At 38.0% G+C, this 20,097-nt stretch overlaps 3 protein-coding genes across 5 annotated transcripts in view; 2 read left to right on the top strand and 1 right to left on the bottom strand.

Moving 5' to 3' along the window:
- The window catches only part of syne1b (spectrin repeat containing, nuclear envelope 1b), a 106,232-nt gene extending 98,350 nt beyond the window's left edge, over positions 1–7,882 (top strand). For both annotated transcript variants that reach the window (XM_041811993.1, XM_041811992.1), the window contains 6 exons: positions 213–413; positions 789–917; positions 2,138–2,350; positions 2,521–2,613; positions 3,533–3,591; positions 6,787–7,882. In XM_041811993.1, coding sequence (XP_041667927.1) covers positions 213–413; positions 789–917; positions 2,138–2,350; positions 2,521–2,613; positions 3,533–3,591; positions 6,787–7,027 — 936 coding nt within the window. In that variant the 3' untranslated portion in view covers positions 7,028–7,882. The remainder of the gene's footprint in view (positions 1–212; positions 414–788; positions 918–2,137; positions 2,351–2,520; positions 2,614–3,532; positions 3,592–6,786) is intronic.
- A 189-nt stretch (positions 7,883–8,071) lies between these two features.
- Positions 8,072–13,392, bottom strand: ccdc170 (coiled-coil domain containing 170). The gene is made up of 8 exons (XM_041813200.1): positions 13,304–13,392; positions 12,928–13,110; positions 12,393–12,695; positions 11,973–12,173; positions 11,685–11,858; positions 11,216–11,458; positions 10,788–10,991; positions 8,072–8,347 (listed from the first exon to the last, which is right to left on the bottom strand). Exons 1-8 carry the CDS (start codon positions 13,319–13,321, stop codon positions 8,072–8,074), a joined length of 1,602 nt encoding a protein of 533 aa, XP_041669134.1. The 5' UTR covers positions 13,322–13,392.
- Positions 13,393–14,376: 984 nt separating this feature from the next.
- rmnd1 (required for meiotic nuclear division 1 homolog) lies at positions 14,377–19,202 on the top strand. Of its 2 annotated transcripts, XM_041812040.1 has the most exons (12): positions 14,377–14,539; positions 14,937–15,398; positions 15,485–15,590; positions 15,679–15,754; positions 16,171–16,210; positions 16,304–16,404; positions 16,498–16,604; positions 16,695–16,759; positions 16,898–16,974; positions 18,134–18,254; positions 18,348–18,464; positions 18,564–19,202. In XM_041812040.1, the coding sequence occupies exons 2-12, from the start codon at positions 14,964–14,966 to the stop codon at positions 18,594–18,596; spliced, it is 1,278 nt and encodes a 425-aa protein (XP_041667974.1). In that variant the 5' UTR covers positions 14,377–14,539; positions 14,937–14,963; the 3' UTR covers positions 18,597–19,202. The 2 variants fall into 2 exon arrangements, with proteins under 2 accessions (XP_041667974.1, XP_041667975.1); XM_041812041.1 differs by lacking the exons at positions 16,171–16,210; positions 16,304–16,404.
- The last annotated feature ends 895 nt before the right edge of the window (positions 19,203–20,097 follow it).

Raw genomic sequence — 20,097 nt, 5'->3', positions numbered from 1 at the left:
TATATTTGCAACATATGAAAAATATAAATTGATTTATATGGTTTTTCATGAATAGCTGTATCGACTCATTTTTGCAAATTAGATAAAATGATTTGAGACATTCCTCCCTTAGTTGCTGCCAAACGAGATTATGTAATCTTTAACTCTCTGGTTGTATAATGATCTGAAAGTCTGAGTTGTTGACAACTGTGGGATGATTTATTGGTCTACAGGAGTTACAGAAAGCTTATGACAAGCGTAAGGCCATCGTGCTGTCCATCAACCTGTGCAGCGCTGAGTTTGTTCAGTCAGACACGGAGGAGTCTCGAGAGCTTCAGGCCAAACTGAAAGACATGAACAACCACTGGGACAAACTGGGCAGCTCACTGGAGGAATGGAGGACTTCACTACAGGAAGCGCTAATGCAATGCCATGTAAGTGTTGGACCGGCCACACACCAGACGATTTTTGAGTCTTAAATTATTCCAAAAGCATGTTTAATATCTACAATTTAAGGTCTTGGAGGCTACAACAAGATTTTGAGCAGTAAAATAACTGTGTTGATACCACACACTTGAGTAATACTCAGACAGTTAATCATTTATGACAAGGCTCCACTCACAACTATCGATGGAGGCAAGTTGGGCCTCATATCGGGCTTAAAATTGTGTAGTGTGTTGTGAGCTTTTGTCATGATCTTTAGACGCATGGTGTCAGCAGGGGGGTTAAATTCAGTTGTCCAAAGAATGAGTACAAAGGTTGTTTCAAAGAGTTGTGATTATCTCTTCTCCTTTATTTGTGATGTGTAGGACTTCCATGAGATGAGTCACGGTCTGCTGCTCTGGTTGGAAAACATTGACCGCAGGAGGAATGAGGTGGTTCCCATCGACCCGATCCAGGACAGTGACACTCTCCATGAGCATCACAAAACACTCACGGTACATACATTTATTACATTTGTCTATGTAGACACATAAGCGTTGGCATTTAGTTTAGGACTATGGGAGAAATAGCATTAAGTCAAGACCAGGCTAAATACTTGCAGTGGAATCTTGAAGTTGCTTGAACTGTAAAGCAGTGCTTTACTCCTGGAGGTTTTCTTAAGGGCTGCTTAAGATTTTAGGTCATATTTTGTCCACAACTTTAGGGCCTCCCAACCCCATCTCCTCTGATCTGTTACCCTCTACTATTCAATTACAGTTCAAATATTTTTCATTAAAAATAGGTTATATTTTTACATTAGTTATGTTTTCAAATAGTTGCATGCAAAACTGTAAGATTAACGTTTCTTTCAAGGAGTGGTTCTTTACTGGTCAGGCATGAGAATCCATCACCACCCTTTTTGAGAAAATCAAGATCCAAATTCTTAAAAATGTGCAACCACTAAAATTTATTTACTGAAAAATGATGCAGTTTGGACCCTTAGTGATTGAAAAGCAAAGACAAAGGACAAACATGCTGAAAAAGCAGATCATCACAGAAGGACATGATTGCATGCTTCACTTTACTCCATTTTCCTAAGACAGCATAAATATTTGGTAATTTCTCCAAAAAAATGTCCTTATTAACCAGCTTTGTATCCAAGAAAAGGAGATAAACAATTGATATCTTGAGAAAAGATGAAAATTTACAGGCTATTACAGAAAGAAAAATAAAAATGTATGCATGTACTATATGTCCACTTTATGCCCCTATACATCATAGACTTTTTGGCTTATTTGGCACACGTTTAAGACCCACTGGAAACAGCTTCATGACCCACTTTTGGGTCCCTTCCCACTAGTTGAGAGCAACTGTGTTAAAAGATTAACTACTTAAATCCTTAATTAAATCATAAATGTAAGTTCTCTTAACCTAAGTACTTACTTTCAAAGCAAATGTACGCAAAAAAAAAAAAAAAAAAAAATCCCAAGGTAGCAATGGCCTGGTGCACCCTACATATGAAAGCAAGTCTGCAAGCAGGTTTATGTCTGACCTGCTGTCCCTTTCCCATATGCCATTTACCACGTTCACTGCTTCTGTCCCCTCCAAATAAAGGCAAAAATAAACAAACAAAATTAAAATTAAAAAACAACCTGATTCGAAATATTGAAATTCTCTCTTCTCTCTTTCTAAATACTCTTGGAAAAGTCATGTTTCATGTTGATTCCCCCCACAGCAAATCCGCCAGGAGCTGCTGGACTCTCAGCTCAAAGTGGCCTCTCTTCAGGACATGTCCCTTCAGTTGCTGGTCAACGCTCAGGGCAGCGACTGTCTGGAGGCCAAAGAGAAGGTGCATGTCATCGGGAACCGCCTCAAACTGCTGCTAAAGGAAGTAACACGAGACCTCAGAGAGCTGGCCAAGATTCTGGACATCACAAGCAGTCAACAGGTAAGCTTTCTCAGAAATTGCAGTTCCTCATTTCTACTTGTGAGCAGCAATTATTATTATGATGCCTTTTGGCTTTGAAAGTGCAAAATTAATTGTCTAACTTGGACTTTCATCAAATTTCACTGATTCTTTCCGTCTGTAACACTCCATAATAACATTGTCCTTCACAGGATCTGTCATCTTGGTCGTCTGCCGATGAACTGGACACGTCCGGTTCTCTCAGTCCTGTATCAGGAAGGAGCACACCAAGTCGGCGGCGATCGGTAACATACACTCCCACCAGTACATGCTGCCCTGTGAGAAGCCAGACATTAGGTTATCCCTCTGAGACAGTCAAAACAATAACCTGTGCCCCAAATGCCCCACTAAAGGCCATACTCACCCGTCATCCCAAGATCTCTCCTCACACCTCTCCACACATCCACAACCTGCTTTACACTCCCTCCCTCTGAATTCTCAACTTTTTTTTTCTTGTCTTTTGCATGTTATCTATTCCCAGAGCAAAACCCTGCCAGAGGACTTGGGAAGCCTTCCTTTCTAACTCCTTTAACTTTCTCCTCCTTTTTCTTGGATGACTTTTTCAGTTTTCACCTGTTTGTCACTTTTTCTCTTCCAGTATTTTCACACTAAAACTCCTGTCCTTTAAATCTTTTCTCCTCCTAGACTTTCCTCTAATTTCTTCTCACTGTAGTCTGATCCCTGTAGTTATTTATTCTCAGAAACACTGGCTAACAAAACTGTTCGTATGACAAAAGAAGAGTATAAAATGTGGTTTCATGATGTTAAAGGCATGCAATCATAAATATTGTATAAAGCAGGCTGAAAACTGTAGAAATCAGTCTTTTTTAATCATCATTCAATTATCAGTCCAAATAAGCATGCTGCTGCTTAGACTATGTGTATGTTACTAAATGTCACTGTTGCAGAGAATCATGCATCACTGCGTAATATGTAGCTTCCTATTTGCAGACTATTTGTTGCAATCACAAGCTAAAGCACTTCAAAGTAATAGTACACTTTGAAAAGCCAGGAGTTACAAAATCTATCACCTTCACATATGATTTTGTCGCTGCTCTTCTTTCATTTTGGGATTTTCTTTTCATCGGTAGCTTTGTCTTGATTTGCCTGGACTGAAACATACTTTCTTTCTTTTACCCTCCCCCCCCTGTTCATTGCAAACAGCAACGGGGCAAATGTAGTCTGTCACAGCCTGGACCCTCTGTGAGCAGTCCACTCCACAGGTACCTTTCTGTTGGTTTCTAGCACACCCAGAAGATAATGGAACTCATCAGCCCATGATGCACTTGGAGGCCCATTATTCCTCTTAAATTCTCCTCAAGTCTTATAAAACATCTGTGTTTTAAAGCATGAAAAACATCCCAATTTCACTTTTTTTTAACCCTAAGCAGCTCATGATAGTGAATTCCATCATCTTCTGTACGTCTAGACACTCTGTGTAGGCTAGGGGACGAGGTGAAATGCAGCCCACACATCCTTGATAAAGGAGTTACACAAGGAATGGTGCAAGGCCTCTTCTCTCCGCCACTGTCCTCAGCTGCTTAATATCGCTAACCAAAGGGCATTTCTTACGTATTACTTAAATACTCCTCTGCATCTAACTTTCCCTCGTCGTTACTGAGCACACCTTTTTTTCTCAAATTGCCAAGCCAGTAAATGTCTGCAATGAACAATGCAAAGGCTGCAGTTTCTCTTTCTCTCTGGCTCTCTCTCCTTTCCTCCTCTCTTTTGTGTGTGACATTTCTTCTTCTTCTTCTGATGCTATTTCACTGACTGTCCACCATCCCCCCCTCAGTCTTTCATCTGTGAGTCTGCCTCTCAGGTCTCCATATGTGAAGTGGTAAGGGGCACATTTGGTAGCAACATAGGAAAAAGTGCAGTTGACCAAGCATACTAATGCTCATGCACTCCCAGAGTCAGGGGCACGTTAATTCAATAGATTCAAACTATTGCAAGCCTTTTTTCCTCCTAAATTGATACATTAAGTTAGAGTAATGATCATCACATAATTCCCTTTAATTGACCTCATATTAAACCCTGAGGTCAGGGAGGTCGGTTTTTATTGAGGATGATTATCCACGAGTTTTATAGTTTGATTAACAGAATAACGTTGTGGGGTGTAGGCTTTTTTTTATTGAGAACCTTCTTGTGCCAGGCTTAAGCTCGAGCTTAATATTTAACAAAAAGACAGAAGAGTTGTATCAATCTTCACATCCAACAACCAGCAAGAAAAGAAGGGATGCACAATATTGGATTTTTGCAAATATCCGATAAACTGATATTTACAAATTAATTTTAGCCAATACCTATATTTAAGTGTAGTTTAGACCTCAAGTTTCAGTCCTGATAACACACTTTAAAATGGGTTCCTGCAGTCTTAAATAGTCAGTAATTGCAAATTTGAAATGGAAGACCTTGTAAGTCTGAATTTTTAAACATCTTTCTCCACCAATTGTTACATAATTATTTTATGATTAAAAGTCACGGTAAAGTGAAAAAAAGTCTGTATTTAAGGTATGTTGTATGCAAGGCCACTCTTTTATGAACCACCAGGACAAATTTCAGTCATGGAAAACATCTCTAAGTTTATAAAAGTAAGCTTCAAATCATGAAAGATGAGGCTGCAAAATCTGCTCTAGGATGGAGTGGGCGTTTCATTTGAGTGAGCTGAGGCCACGCCCACTCACGACAAATACGATCCTCTCAAATGTGAAAAAATCCTTCTGATCAGAGTACAGCTGCCTTGTTCTATGGGGATTAAATTTATTGTTTTCTGGCACAAATCTCTCTGTTATGATACTTTAAAAGTCCTGTAGGCCACCATAGCTAATAGATATGTGAAACTGACCTCACAATGAACAAAAACTCAGCATGTAGCTGGCTGTTAACTTTCAATGACGGCAGTGACATCAGCTAACAACAGACTGTACTGAGATGAACTGCTTGGTGGTCTTATATCACTGTAGTGTTGGGGGGTGGGGTCATTCCCCATTAAGACCTGTTCAGTTTGTCCTGTTCAATTAAACCAAGCCAGGACATCCGACATATTTAGAGTGTAAAGACACAAAGTTTAGATTGTACTTTTCAGGGACTTTAACACATTTTCTAAGGCAGAGATGTTATTCTGTACACATCCTGCAAACGCTCAAATGACATCTAGAATAATTTGCAAAGAAGCCTACTTTCCTTGTTATATATTTTTTCTTATTCAAAATGAGAAAAACTAAATAATCATCCCCCTCAATACAACAGATTATATCAGACTTACAATTAGTCAAAATAATTGCATATGTATATTTTTTAAATTGTTTCGCCAAATATTGTCTTTTTTATAATATACAGTAACGAATTGCTTCTTTATTGGGAAAAACATAACTCTAGGAACTTAGAAAATAGTTGCCTATTAAATCACAATATCTGGGTGTTTATAACCAAATAAAAATCATTTGCCCTATACATTTGACATTTCATAAACAGATGATTAAATCAGAAAATTCAACTGTGGTCCAGTGTGCTGAGAAATCTCATATGACTCTATTAGGCTCATAGAGGCTCATAGAGGCAGATTTCTAAAGCCAAAACATCAGTTATGAAGATTGACAGAAATTCTCATATCTCACATTTTAAACTAATATCTGCTGAAACCGAAATCATGCCAATAATGTTGTGCATCCCTAAAGAAAACATTAACCACTTTCCCTCAAACTCTTTTTGTGAAGGAAACAAAAGCTTAAATAAACTACCTGCTCAACGAAGCTGTTTCTAATCTCTATGCTCCTTTCGCCTCGGCATGCTTTGCATTTTCAACAGAACAAACGTTTAGAGTGTTTTTGTAAAATACGTCTACTGTTGAGCTGATACCTGCAGCATGCCCTTTGTCTCTTATCCTAACATCCTTTCCAAAGGAATGCTAGCTCACATATCAAATGTATTTGTTTGGTGTAGGATTGTAAAGTTTGTTTTGTGACTGTCTTTGTAACTGTGTTTATCCACCCCAGTCTCAGACAGCATGTAGACCACAATGTGAAGCATTGTCCCAACATTGATACGACTCATGTTGGCGATGTCGTTCAGTCACTGCATGGTGCTCACGTCCAGCACTGTTGTGCAGTTCCCCTGCTGCTGAACTGAGGTCTTATTTGGATTGAAAGTTAGTAGACAACACCTAAACAGTGAGGCTCCTGCAGATGAGGATATTAGATTACTGACATGTTCTGAGAAGTGAATATTTTTATTGAATTAGACTGATTTGATTTGTCAGTTATTTTGGCTGAGTTTATTTTTGTAAACAGCAGAGAAGTGTGCAGAAGGTAACCTCAATAATGGGGTTACACAGGCCTGAAATAGGGATGCAGAAACAGAAACATAGAAACTAAACGTCAGTCTGTGCTGCGTTGTGAATGCTTGTGTGTGAGCAGGTCTCCCGGCGCTGGATCCGTTTCCTCCCCTTCTGATCTGGACACATCAACAGCTCCTGGGTCTTCTTTGCTGTGGCGAGTCCTCTGGTTCGCGCTGCCTCTCCAGTTCTTCCTGCTCCTGTTAGTGGTCTTTGCCTTCCTGCTGCCGCTCTCTGAGGAGGACTACTGCGCTCAGTCCAACAACTTTGCTAATTCCTTATACCCGATGCTGAGCTACACTAATGGACCACCTCCAGTGTAGGCCGGCCGGCTGAAAGCGCGTTTCATTGCAGTGTTCTTTCATCAGTACGACTTGAATTGGAAACACGTTGATATTGTTAAATGTTGTTATGTCTGGAGCATAAATTGATCATGGTCATCCATTTGTACTGCAGAAAAACAGCTGCCATCTACAGATAATATCTACGTGTGTAGCACATAGGATCTAACATCTCTCTATGTTACTCTCTGTAATGCTGTGTCCATAAAGGAGCATCTTTGGTGTGACAAAACTGAAGAAACTGTTTGCCCACAGTGGACATTTGAACTGAATGAATGAAGATCAAATCAGTGGAGTTTTCATGTCCTATTTCTCTGAGGAGATCTGTCAGTGGATAGCACCAAAGTCAAAGCAAGATTTAGCCTGTGAATTTGCTTGTAACTCAAAAATTTGTAAAAAATAACAAAAATAACATTTAATATCTCACATTGCAATATTTTTTTACCTGTATTTTGGCATGCATCTCTCATCATTGTTTTTATTTACTAACAAATGGTTGTGTCTGTGGTAAAGAATCCATTTTTAACTTGAATGACACTGATTCATGTAAGATTTATTTAAGCCAAGTCCTGTTTTAATATCAAAGGCAGACACATTTCAAGAGATTAACCTTTAACTTTGTTCATTCATGGTCTTTATACATATCGCTGTTTTATTTTTTAAACTAAATATAAATGCGACTTTATGATTGAGAATAATGATATATATATAGAACTGCTGTATATTTTGTATGACTGTCTATTGCGTATCAAATGTATAACAGTCTGGGATTATTTACCATGTGTATATATGAATATGAGAAATATATGTATATGCGCCCATGGAAAAAAACAATGAATGCCAAATCCTCATTTTGATAACCGTCTTTTATTTCCTTTATTAATGTCATTTTTATTTACCTATATACTGAGGGCTTTCCCTGAAAACACAACCAGAAAACTTGGTGTTTGATAGATCATTCCATAGTGTTATATTTTAAGAGTGCAGTATAATCTTGACTTTTTTGTAGATTGGCATAAAGAACTTCTAGGCTTCCTGAAGAGGATTGACATCACCTGGAAAGGCAGACACAGAGGCAGGAAAATCCAAAGGTGAGCTGTCATGAAGGTCCTGGACTTGGGGGAGGTGAGACCTCTGGTGAGCTGGACAGTTCCAGGGCATGTTAGCGTGATGATGAAGGTGGTGATGATGATGAGAGTGAAGAAGGGTCTCCAGTAGTTTGATAATTTCATAATTTGGAAGAGCCAGGTCTGTGTCGTCAACTCCCAACATTTTGGAAACAACCATTCGGAAATCCACCAACTAAAAAAAACGGAAAAAAGGTTTTCATTTCATTTTCAGAAGAGCCATCTTCAATTCAGTGGGTCAAAACCAACTCATTTCAAGCTTTTTCAGTATCTTATTAGTTAGTCAGGGTTACTGGTTGGTAGATTTACATGAACAAGGAATTTCTCATTGGGTTTTTGGTGCAAACTTTGAAAATAATAGTAAAATAAAATAAAATAGCTATTAAATATCAGAACTTTCACTATTAGTGAACTTCAATAACATTAAGTAATGAATATACACCAAAAATGAACACTATAAAAAGAATACATTTGTACAACAAATGTAATGGAGGAGCTGTGCAGGGATGTGATTTTGGTAGATTTTTAAAAAATGTACAATTTAATCTGTGGTGTAGTGGGTATACTCTTAATTTACCCTTCACATTTTAAGTAGCCCATCCAACAAATGATAAACAGCCTGTGGTACAAACAAACAAACAAAGAATGACAGAGGATCTGAGACAACTGTCTAAAGAAGGCCTACTGCACTGCTTTGTTCAGTGGAAGCCTGAATGCAGCAGTGTGTTAATGCAGAAGGAGAGGAGATTGACCAAGAGGGACGTTGAAAAATGTTCATGTTCGATAAAATTGTATAACAGCATTAGTCTCGTTTTTAAATAGCCATTCCTTGTATTTCTCTTAAAAATTGACTTCTAGAGTTTGCACATTGTCTTTTAACTTCTGCTGCTTCAGGACTTAAGGATCACATTGATATTAACAGGCATAGAAGAGCAGATTATATGATTACCACTCGCCCATGGCCTGAGTCTGAGACATGATTACATATTTTGAGTTAACAATTTCATATTCTCCAGCACTGTTAGCAGTAATGCATTACAAAGCAATGCACTAGTGTACTTCAGTGAAATTTTGACTTTGCCATCCTAGGAGAGGGGATTAAGAAATGGGAATAAAATGTAGAGACAGAAAATAAGTAGGTCTACCCAAAATATTCTAGAGTAATAGCTAAATGAATATTTTATGATAAATGAATTTTATTAGGGTTATCTAATACACGTTGAAGGTGTACCTGACTGTGTCAGCCATGTTTGTAGAGCAAAAATACTGAATCTGAATTTCATCTCCATCATACAGAACAAAGTTGTCATTCATTTGAGGCATAGTAAGACATGTCAGGTTAACATTGGTGTATTTTAAATGTATGTTGTTCAGAGAAACACAATAGATTTCTACATTTTGAAGTAGAAATATAATAATAGGCCAAATGGCTGTATAATTTACTTCATATTGATATCAAATGTTTGCATTGTCCTTCTTGCATCTTCTTCTACGTGTCACCTTATAAACCTTTATAATTTTAACTCAAGTGCAGTTACAGTGAAGAGGGCAGTAAGGTAGGCATTACTGGGATGTAGGCCACAGTTAGAAATGTGCAAAGAACAATGCAACTACCCAGAGTACATAGCACAACAATGATAGCCTAGATTTGAAATTATATTTATTATATTCATTAAGTTAATAACAAATGAGCTAAACATTACCTCAGAAAGACTTCTTTTATTATTATCTGCCTTTTCAATCCTAAGATTTTGATTTTGGTGACCTCTGGACAAAGTTGAGCAGTTTGGGTAATCTTCTGTACATGTTTAGGCTGTGCTTTCTGACCAAAAAACCCTCATCCTTCTTATTTCAAAAGTCCGGGGACCACATCAGGCCCACCACAACTTCCCAATAGGCTTTAAATGTCAGCTTAATGTTTGATCCATTTCACATTAATCCACCGTCAGTTATTATTAGTGAATATGATCCCCAAAAAGACATACTCATGCATTTGTTCTTGATTAAAGCGGATGTTTTCCATGTCAACTTTCCAATTTATGCACTTTGAGACTTCAGTTTTTCCTGCCACAGTAGACTGGTTCAAATTTTGTTAATGGACATTTATATCTAGAACCACCATGCAGGTCAAATTTAACCCATAAGAAAACCTTGATTTTTCCACTGTTTTATTTAACACCAGCAATTAATAGATGGCACAATGGAAATACCTTCTCTCCATTACAGCAATGCCTAATCAGAAATCGATAGATTAACCTTCAACATGGATACAACAGGGAAAAAAAGACATTTACCATTGTTGAATGTCAAAATGTACTCTCAGTGCGTTTAATGAAGAAGAATCTGGTGATGAGGAAGTTTGGGATGAGCAATCAGTCCAAATACAGTTTTCTATGTGATGGATCATCTTCCAACAGTGATCTAGTTTGCTATCTGTAGTTAATAAGCTGTTTAATGTCAGTAATTAACTATCTTTGATAAATGCTATTTATGAAAATTAAGGCACTTTAATGACAGGTAAATTTGACCCGTTGGCTGTTTTAGGTATATGGAGATCCACGGCGGATCTAGTGTTAAAAATCAGACTGTCCAAAGAGCTGCCCTCACTCCCTCACCTCTCTCTCCCTCTCAGACAGCTGAGCCAGGCTCTGTCTGAGGAGGTTAAGTTGTTGCTGGTCCTCTTTGGTCTTCTTTTCTTGGCTCTGCAGGTCTGAGCTCACCGTGTTCAGCTTCTTCTCCACCTTGGTCTTCCCCTCCACCAGCTGATCCAGCCTCTTTCTCTGCTCCTGCACAGTCTGACTCTGCTCCATCACTTTCAGCTTGGTACGTCAGACAGAGGTGTTCAGTGAGGAAGATGTTACATGATGTTTCTCTATTGATCCTTAAATAATGCTTAAATTAAACACTTTACATAATAGGTGCATATTTACAAATCATTAACCCTCCTGCAGTCTGCAGGTGCTGATATTTACAGACAAATGATAAATTAAGAGGTAAAAACTCCTCTGGACTGAAGTGGAGTCCAAACCCTTCTCCCCTCTACCTTGAGTTCATTGGTGTGGGACAGCTGGGCATTGAGCTCAGTGTTAGACTGCTTGCTAGCCCTCAGCTCACTCTGAAGTCGCTCCAGTTTTTTCTGCAGCCTCTTGACCTCTACATGAGCGTCATCTCGTTCCACAGCCAGTGCTGACCTGCTCCTCTTCTCCTCCTCCAACTCAGACACTTTCTTCCTCAGCAGCTGGATGTGAAGACCTTTACTCTCCAGTTGGTCTTTCTGTGACTTTAACTGTTAAGAATGGTGTTATTTTATACTTTTTAAATGTGACTCATCAGAAGACTCTTTCTTTAATCATGTTTTTGCTGCATCTACACAATTAAATTCTGCTAGGTACAGTTGAAATAGGAGAAAGTTTTTTTTTAAATGCTTTATAATAATAATAATAATATGTAATGACTCAAACTAAGTCTCCGAATGTGCCTTTAATTCTGCCATTCAATAACTGTAAGCCTACCTTTCTCTGTAGACTGTAAGTTAGACTTTTGTTCTCTACCAGAGCTGTTGTCTCTTGTTTAACAAGCTGCTCGGCACGTGACAGGATGAGTTTAAGCCTCATGTCAAACCCAAGATCCTCTGCAATACTATCAACCTTCATTGTCTCTGACAGCTGCTCCAAGAACTCCTCATACTGTTGAAACACACACAGAAACCATGGATTTGTCCCCACAGAACTAATGACTTTCTATGGATTACTTTCTATTTTAAATACTAACACTCAACATGATATTGTGCTTTTACTCACATGCATTTTGCTGTGTCTCAGCCCGTCCCGATGCATGTCTGCAGTCAGCAGCTCAGTCTCCAGAGCTTGCAGTCTCTCCCTCAGGTCCTGCACTTGCTGCTCTGCAAGCTGAGCCCTCTGCTGTGCACTCTGCTGCAGCTCCGTCTGATCGCTGAGCTCCTCAGAGACACGAGACAGACGGGCCTCCATCTCTGAAAAGGACTGCCATCAAAACATGTGGTAAGGGTACTCATCTCAGAGTAGAAGCACTTTTATAGACCAGAAAACTCAGGATTTATTGTGACAATAGATGTAAGAGCCAGTGTTAGAAATAACCTAGTCCATGTGATAAATCTGGAGTTTTAAGCTTTCTACAAAGACCTGACTACATTTTTCTCCATGCACCATTAGTTTTGTTAAAGTCCTTTTTAGATTCCTCACCTTATTGCAGAGGTTGTCCAAGTTTTCTAAAACGTCCCTCTCCATGGGCATGATGACACTGTCAGACTTCCTCTGCAGCACACCTGCTACCTTTTCCAGGAACATCTGCAGTTTCTCCTCAGTTCTCTGAGTCTCTCTTTGGCTGAACAGTAGCTTTCTTTCAAGTTCCTCCACTTGTTTCTCCAAACAGTGAGACTCTCTCCTGGCTGCCTCTATTACTCTCTTGCTGGCCTCCACTCTCTCCATTAGGGTCCCCCTCTCCATCTCTACACTCCTCCTGCCCTCCACCAGGCCATCCAGCTCCTAAAAGAAATAAGAAAAAGAGCCACAGAGTTGTGCCATAAAAATGTCAGATATGTACAATAAAACTATTTTAAAACTTCAACTCTGCAGGACAAATTTTCTATCAACATTCAGAAGACCCCAAAACATTCTTGATCATTTTCTTTTGCCATTAGGCCAGTCCTTCTTGCTGAGGGTGTTGTCAGTTTGCTATAAATTCAAGTTAGAGGAGTTCAAAAAGCTGTAAAAATACCAGTTTAAGTGAATCAAGGGCTGCAGCACTGCTAGCAGTCTTCCTTCTCTCTCGGTCCAGCTCTCCCACCAGCCTCAGCACCGTCTCCCTGCTGGCTTTACACTCCACCTCACAGGACTTCACACTTTCCTCCAAAACAGCTATCCTCATCTTCAGCCTCTCCTTCTCATGAGAATCCTCCACCTGGTAATAAAATAGAGTCACCATAAATTCCATAAAAGTGAGTGTTTACACTTTTGACTGAATGCAAAATAAATTAACCTTGCTAATAATCTGCAAACATTTGGGGAAACTTACTTGAAGCCCTATAAAAAAAATTAATGCAATTAACAGAGCTACATGTAAACTTGTGTAAAGTTTTGTTGTGTTGTCATACCTCTTTAGAGTTTTCCATAACTTCTATAATGAGAAGTTTTGCAGGTGAAGTGAATATTCAGGAGAGACTTGTTTCTGTTTTAAGAAGTCTCCTGGCAACACCAAACACTGGCTATAATTGACTTCACCAGGAGGGGCGCTGTGGCGGAGAACTTAATATTACTACAAACTTAAATGTAGATAGAGATCTTAAGGTGCATTTCTCTTTTGATTAATAATGAAAATACATCTCAAAGTCAGGGTGTGTGCATTAAATTAAAATGACAAAGAAAGAAGCTGATGCAATGAAGGTCAAGGAATTTTGCAGGGATCTTGTAAGCCCCGAGTAAAGACTTGCAGGAGGTCATTCCTCCACATTCCCCAAGTTCGAATAATATTTTTCATACTGTGATTTACCCATTGTAATTTGCTGTATACCCCAAAAACTGTAGTCTTTTAACTGACTGTACGCTTAAAGTTAGTCTGTACGTTTTGAATGTACGCATATGAATTCAAGTTAAATGAAATAAGGCAAACAAAACGGTCACATTTTTAAAAAGTCACATTTAAAGGTTCTCGTTTTATGCTCTTGACTTATGTTTGTATTTGTTTAAAAATGAACGTCATCATAGTATAGGTAAGTTACGTCTTGTGATAGTTTTCGGCGTCTGCTATTGAATCAAATAGAGAAACGCGTAAATGTAAGAAATTGTCTTCATAACGTGAGGATAAAAAAACGGGTAAAGATAACATATAGTCGACTAAATAAAAGAGTGGAATGTAATAGTAAGGCTTTATAGCACTTGAAATTAGAGACATATTAGCAAGTTCGAGCCCTCACTCGCAACTTGCCCCGACTGGTACCTGAAGGGTTAATTTTCCGGTGAGACATTTTTATTATTAATAAAGAAACATATTTTAAGTATTTACATAATTCTAAAAGAGATTTGAATGCACTGGCCGTACAAAACAGAAGTAAAATAGAACGTCAAGTCAGGACTCTGGCCTGCCAGTCTAAACACGGGGAAAAGAAGTAAACAGACGGATTACGTCACCAAACCAGGAAATGAGCGGCACACATACAAAACTTTATTAGCAAACGCCAAACACGCCTCCCTCTGGCACTGGCTTTGAGGGTGCAATGTACTGTACTTAAGACCATTATTTTACTGTAAGTACACTCTTAGTTTAACCGCCGTTTTATTAGAACTTTCCCCTGAAAACCGGATCTAATTGAGTCGCATCTTCTCATTTAACGGTAAGTTCCCAACAGCTAACAACATTATCAGCCTCACGCTGATCTTCAGCAGCAGGTTTCCTACACCACTGACTTAATTAAAGCAAGTATTTGGTCTAAAACCGTATTCTTTTTTGTAATATTTACACTGTATATTCAGCAATGATACAGCGTATAACTAGACTGCTAGGTTAGCAAGGCTTTTATTGATAGCTAATGTTGTCAAGGTCAGACACGCCTGTATTGATCCATTTATTGAATTAGCTTTGGATTTCAGATGGCTCAGATTAAACTCAGTGACTTTATATCACCTTGCTAGTTTACTAAGGTGGTTCAAATTGAAGATATAGTGCTTGACATCTTAAATATGAATATATTCTCCTTATTAAATACTACCTTCATGTCTCTTGTGTTCCAGCTCACCTGTACACCTGTACGTGCTGAGATGCTTCATCGGTCGTTGTGGTCCAGACTGGGGGCTCAGCTGCTTTCAGAGAGGAAACCAGTCTTCTTCTGTGCCTCAGCCAGTCTCTCCCAGTCTCTCCAACCACACAAGTATGAAACCAAACCCAGGAGGACTCATTCCACTTTTCCTGGGATAATTTCAAGGACTTGTCATTCAGACACTTTTCACCACCTACAGAAGTACAGGAAGGATGTTCTGCCACCTGTACATGGAATTAAAAGTCTTAGCAACACTGAGCCTGGGATGCTGACAACATGTAGAAGTGGACAGACGCGGTTTTATTCAACCAACATTGTGAAGTCAGTTTTTAAAACGCCTTTAAAACCATCTTGGGTGCCTGGAAAAAGGGTTCCCAAAGGACCAAGAACGAAACAGCCCTCTAGAGCCAATCTGCCTTCCCAGAGTGAGGTCCAGGTGATCATGCCGGTCATCAGATGAATGTTTTTTTTAATGCCATGTTTTATTAAGACTGCTAATTTCTCCCTGTGTTTTCTCTATAGGATATGATGCAGTGTATTGCCTATGCAACAGCAGATCAGTATCATTTGCCGACACTTTGCCATGACCTGATAAGCAATGACTTCTACGAGATGGAATTACCAAGAGGTACCACTGAAATATTAATAACTCACTCCAGGGAGTGAATTCAGTTTGGAACCATAGAACCATTTATGAAAACATGTTTGGATTTCAGATGCCTCAAATGTGCTGCTGATAAGCACAGATATGGCTGCTAAACCAGATGATGACGCTCTCATCTTCTTCTTCAGGTAAAGTTAGGATGTGCATTTTGAAGGGCTTTATCTTGGACATAATTATATTTTTAGATGCATGGAAATAAGCTGAGGCAGGGGTTAAACATTAATACTCCTTGAAGACTTACAAATATGTGTTATTGACTCTGCTGTCAATAATGTAATGAATTTGAAGTAGAACTTTCTACCAAAATAATACAAAATATTGGTTTTACTACCCAAGTCCTCTTGGATCGGTGATTTCCTTAATAGGGAAAGAAAAATGTTTTGTTTACAAATTAAGGAAAGATTTTACAACTAGATCTGAATTATAATGTATTGGTTGTACGGTAGGCATATATTTTTCTTAATTATTAAAGAATCCTAGATCAAATACTTGTTTTGCTATGATGGGAGAGGAAAATTGATAATTTGTCCTCCTGAAATTTCAGGGAGGGCTCAGTTGTCTTCTGGAATGTAGAGGAGAAAACGGTAAACAAAACTTTAACATTTTATATATAAAAAAACATATTTCCTTTTTCAGTAATTCTTAATTGACGTTTAGATGTTTCCATTGTTTTACAGATTAAAAGGGTGTTGAGAATATTAGAAAAGCATGAGATCCAGCCCTATGAAGTAGCATTAGTCCACTGGGAGAATGAGGAGATTAACTACACTATTGCAGAGTATGTAGCTCTGCACTGCTGTTGCTATTTATTTATTCACATTTTTATCACTTTAAGAAACTTCTGTGTTTACCTAAAGTTTTTCCTCTTCAGGGGCAGTACCAGGCTTCAACGTGGCAACATTTTTCTGAATGACAACATGGACCAACATGATGCTGTTCTGGAGAAATTTGCTTTTTCTAATGCACTGTGCTTGTCAGGTGAGTCAGGCTTCTGCTAATCACATTTTCATTGTTCTGTTTAATGAAATAGTCTCTTTTCTGAGTTTAACATCTGGCTTTCTCTTCCAGTGAAGCTGGCTATATGGGAAGTGTCATTAGATGACTTTGTGGAGTCGATTCAATCTATACCAGAGGTAGAGTGAACACCTCACAGCAGATGGAGAAAAATCATGAATAATTGATTGTTTGTGATGCTTGTTTTGTCTGTCTGTGAGGTTGATTATGTACAAGTGTACTCTTAATGCTGACATGCTTATCCCTTTATTTCTCAGACGTTGAAGTCTGGCAGAAGAGTGAAGTTGTCCTCGGCAGAGGTCATGAAGAAGATTGGGGAGCTTTTCACATTAAGGTAAATTTAATCTTCTTTAAGTAGATGGTGATGTAGAGGCACTGCAGCTTTCCTGGTTTTTGCTTTCAGCGCTTTGAGTTAGCATAAACTCTCCTGTTGTTTTCTGTTCTGCCTGGTTATCAGAAACACATTTTTACATTCATCTATGTTCCTTTACTCTTGAAAGATTGACGTCATTTTTTTCTCTTATTTCCTTCTGGCTGTTACTTCAAGCTTTGTCCAATTCTGACAGCAGAGCAGTTAAAGACACGTATAAATTAAACTTCAGTGGTTCTGGTGTAGCTCAGTTGGTAGAGCAGGCACCCATAAACTGAGGCTGTAGTCCTCAACACACTTGTCGAGGGATTGATTCCTGAACTTACTGCAGGTCTTCGCCTCACTCTCTCTCCCCATGTTTCCTGTCACTTTTCTGCTGCCCTATTAATTAAAGGCAAAAGGCCCAAAATAATCTTACTATCCTCCTGAATATATGTAAAAAGAGGAGATTTGATTTGAAATTCTGAGGTGCTTTGATGGGAATTTAGGGAATTTATTTGTATATTTTGGGGAATACGATTTGAAATTTTGGGTTGGAATTTTCTCAGACATTCTCCCAAATTTTCATGGCAATTTCAGAGAATTTGTTTGGATGTTAAGAGGAATTTCTTTGGAAAATTTGGATAAATTTCCATGGAATATTCAGGGAGCTTTTGGCATTTTGGGGGGAATTGGATTAGTATTTTTCAGGGAGTTTTGGTGAAAAATTGTATTTCATTCTTTGGCCTTGGTTTTTTATAGTTCACTTTAACATTTAAGAAATATTTGAGGACATTTAAGGGTGTTTTATAGGATTTTAAAAGTTGTTTAAGAACTTTTAGGAAAATTTCGGTAGCATCTTGGAAGTATTAGGAAATTTGGGGGATTTCATGTTTTAGAAATCTGTAATAATTTCAAATGTAGGCCTGCAGAACTTTTAGAAGAAATTTTGCTCATACTTGGCCTTTCCAAGTTCCTGTGGTCCATCCTTATATGTAGTCATTATTTTTTGGTAAAAAAAATATTTCCTGTTAAGAGACAAGGCTTAGGTTTTATACTTATCAGGTCTGACTTTAAGGTTAAAAGAATAAGAAATGAATTAAACTCTAGGATGTACAGATTTTTTTATCCCCCTCTCTTGCAGACACTGTATAAACCTGAGGTCAGACCTGCTCATGACACCTGACTTCTACTGGGACCGAGAAAACCTGGAAAAACTCTACGAAAAAACCTGCCAGTTCCTCAGCATCAACCGCAGAGTCAATGTAAAAAACAAACAAAAGATGCTGCTCAAAAAAACATGAAAAAAATGTAAAATTTAAAGACAGAATTTGCATGTAATATTTCCTGTTTTTTAGGTTGTGAATGAGAAGTTGGAACATTGTACACAGTTAACAGATCTGATGAGGAGCCATCTGAGTGAGAAGCACAGTTTAAGGTTGGAGTGGATGATAGTCATCCTCATTACTATTGAGGTGAGCAAATAAAAGATGTGGGAAAGTACTGTCATGTCAATTTAATCAAATTCCCTGTTTTTAACACAACATTGCATCTTTTGCTTTTTTTTCTTGTAGGTTATGTTTGAACTTGCAAAAATGATTTTCTAAACATCTCTTCCAACAATGATGCACAAATCTCAGAGGGCAACAGAACCTTGAAAAGGAAGAATTCTGCACCAAACAAAGGTACCTTGTCGGGGATGTGTGACTTTTTTTGGGAGCAACTGATATGTTGAAGCGGACCTCAGCAGTTTTGAATGTCTTACTCTTTCTGTGTACAGAAAAAAACATTTCAACAACACAACACATCTTTTCTGTTATTTTAGTTTATTGCTGAATATCATGGCTTGCTCTTCTCTTGGATTTTACTGCTGCTTACTGCTTTTTCAAGACAAAAGATGTTTATGGGAGTTTTCAATCATCTCAAATGTCTGAACAGTTTTGATTTGTGTTTGCCGTGCTTAAATGCATAAAAGATGTTCGTATCATTTTTACATGGTGTGCAAAAGTCTATCAGTGTTTTTCAATGTGAAAATATTTTCATAAGAATGAGTTTGAGTGTCAAGCCAAGAGTCTCACAAGATGGGATATTGTTCCATGATAAAAAAAAAGACCTCCACAGGCAGTAATTTATTCAGAAACGTGAAAATGGAAGAATTCCAACCATCATTGCTGTGTTATAAAATATGCAATAAAGTATTTGTTTTAATTTTTTTTCCTGCTGTGGTACTTTTCTATAAACATTAACTTATTGGGTCCTCATTGCAAAATACTTTTTACTTTGCAATGTAAGAAAAACACAAAATGAATAAGCATAACTTTATTCAAATAAAATACTATGTGTATGTAAATATATAAACATGGGTTTATTTTTGCATTTAGTCATTAATGAACATATACACAGATCAGAGAGTTTTACATAAAAGGAAACAAAACCAAGAAGACAAAAAGCCTGTTAAAAGTCTTAATTTCTTTCTCTCTTCCTCACCACACACTCATTACCTCATTATTGCTAAAGTATACATTTAAAAAACAGGAAAACAAGGCCAATGCTGCTGCCATAAAGCTAAGGCTTTGCTGATTATAATCATGAAAATTGCATATGTGTACGTTGAGTTAAAATCAAATATAGGGAATTGTGTGCCATGCTCTTTCGTGCTCTTTTTCAAAAACTTCTCACCATAAAAATTTTTTTGCAGATTCAAAATAAGTTCAGCCTTTCCTAAGCATTAAAAGTCGTTATGTACAAGATAATATACAGCTTCACTAGTGCGCTAAGGTCTAACATTGTTTTTCTGCATAGATCCCATCAAAAGGGGAAATGTAACAAACGCTGAATAACAAAACATTCTGTAAACAGATGATGCATAGAGAAAGCTGTAGCATGGTAGCATTGCTATGTGTCAGGAAAAAAAGGTTTTATTAACATTCGCAGACATGTAACTGAAGTAAAACTGATCATAAAAATTATTCTAAAAGAAAACTTACTTGACTAAAAGGATTTCTAAGAGCTTTTTGCACATCTATATTTAAGACAAAGTGAACAGAAATAAAAGCTGCAGTAGCAAAAAGTCTTAAGATAAGTTCAAAGATGTCATTGCATCATGGA

The sequence above is a fragment of the Cheilinus undulatus genome, linkage group 18 (genome assembly GCF_018320785.1).
Source record: "Cheilinus undulatus linkage group 18, ASM1832078v1, whole genome shotgun sequence".
Classification (NCBI taxonomy): Eukaryota; Metazoa; Chordata; class Actinopteri; order Labriformes; family Labridae; genus Cheilinus; species Cheilinus undulatus.
This window is presented reverse-complemented; position numbering and strand designations above follow the sequence as displayed.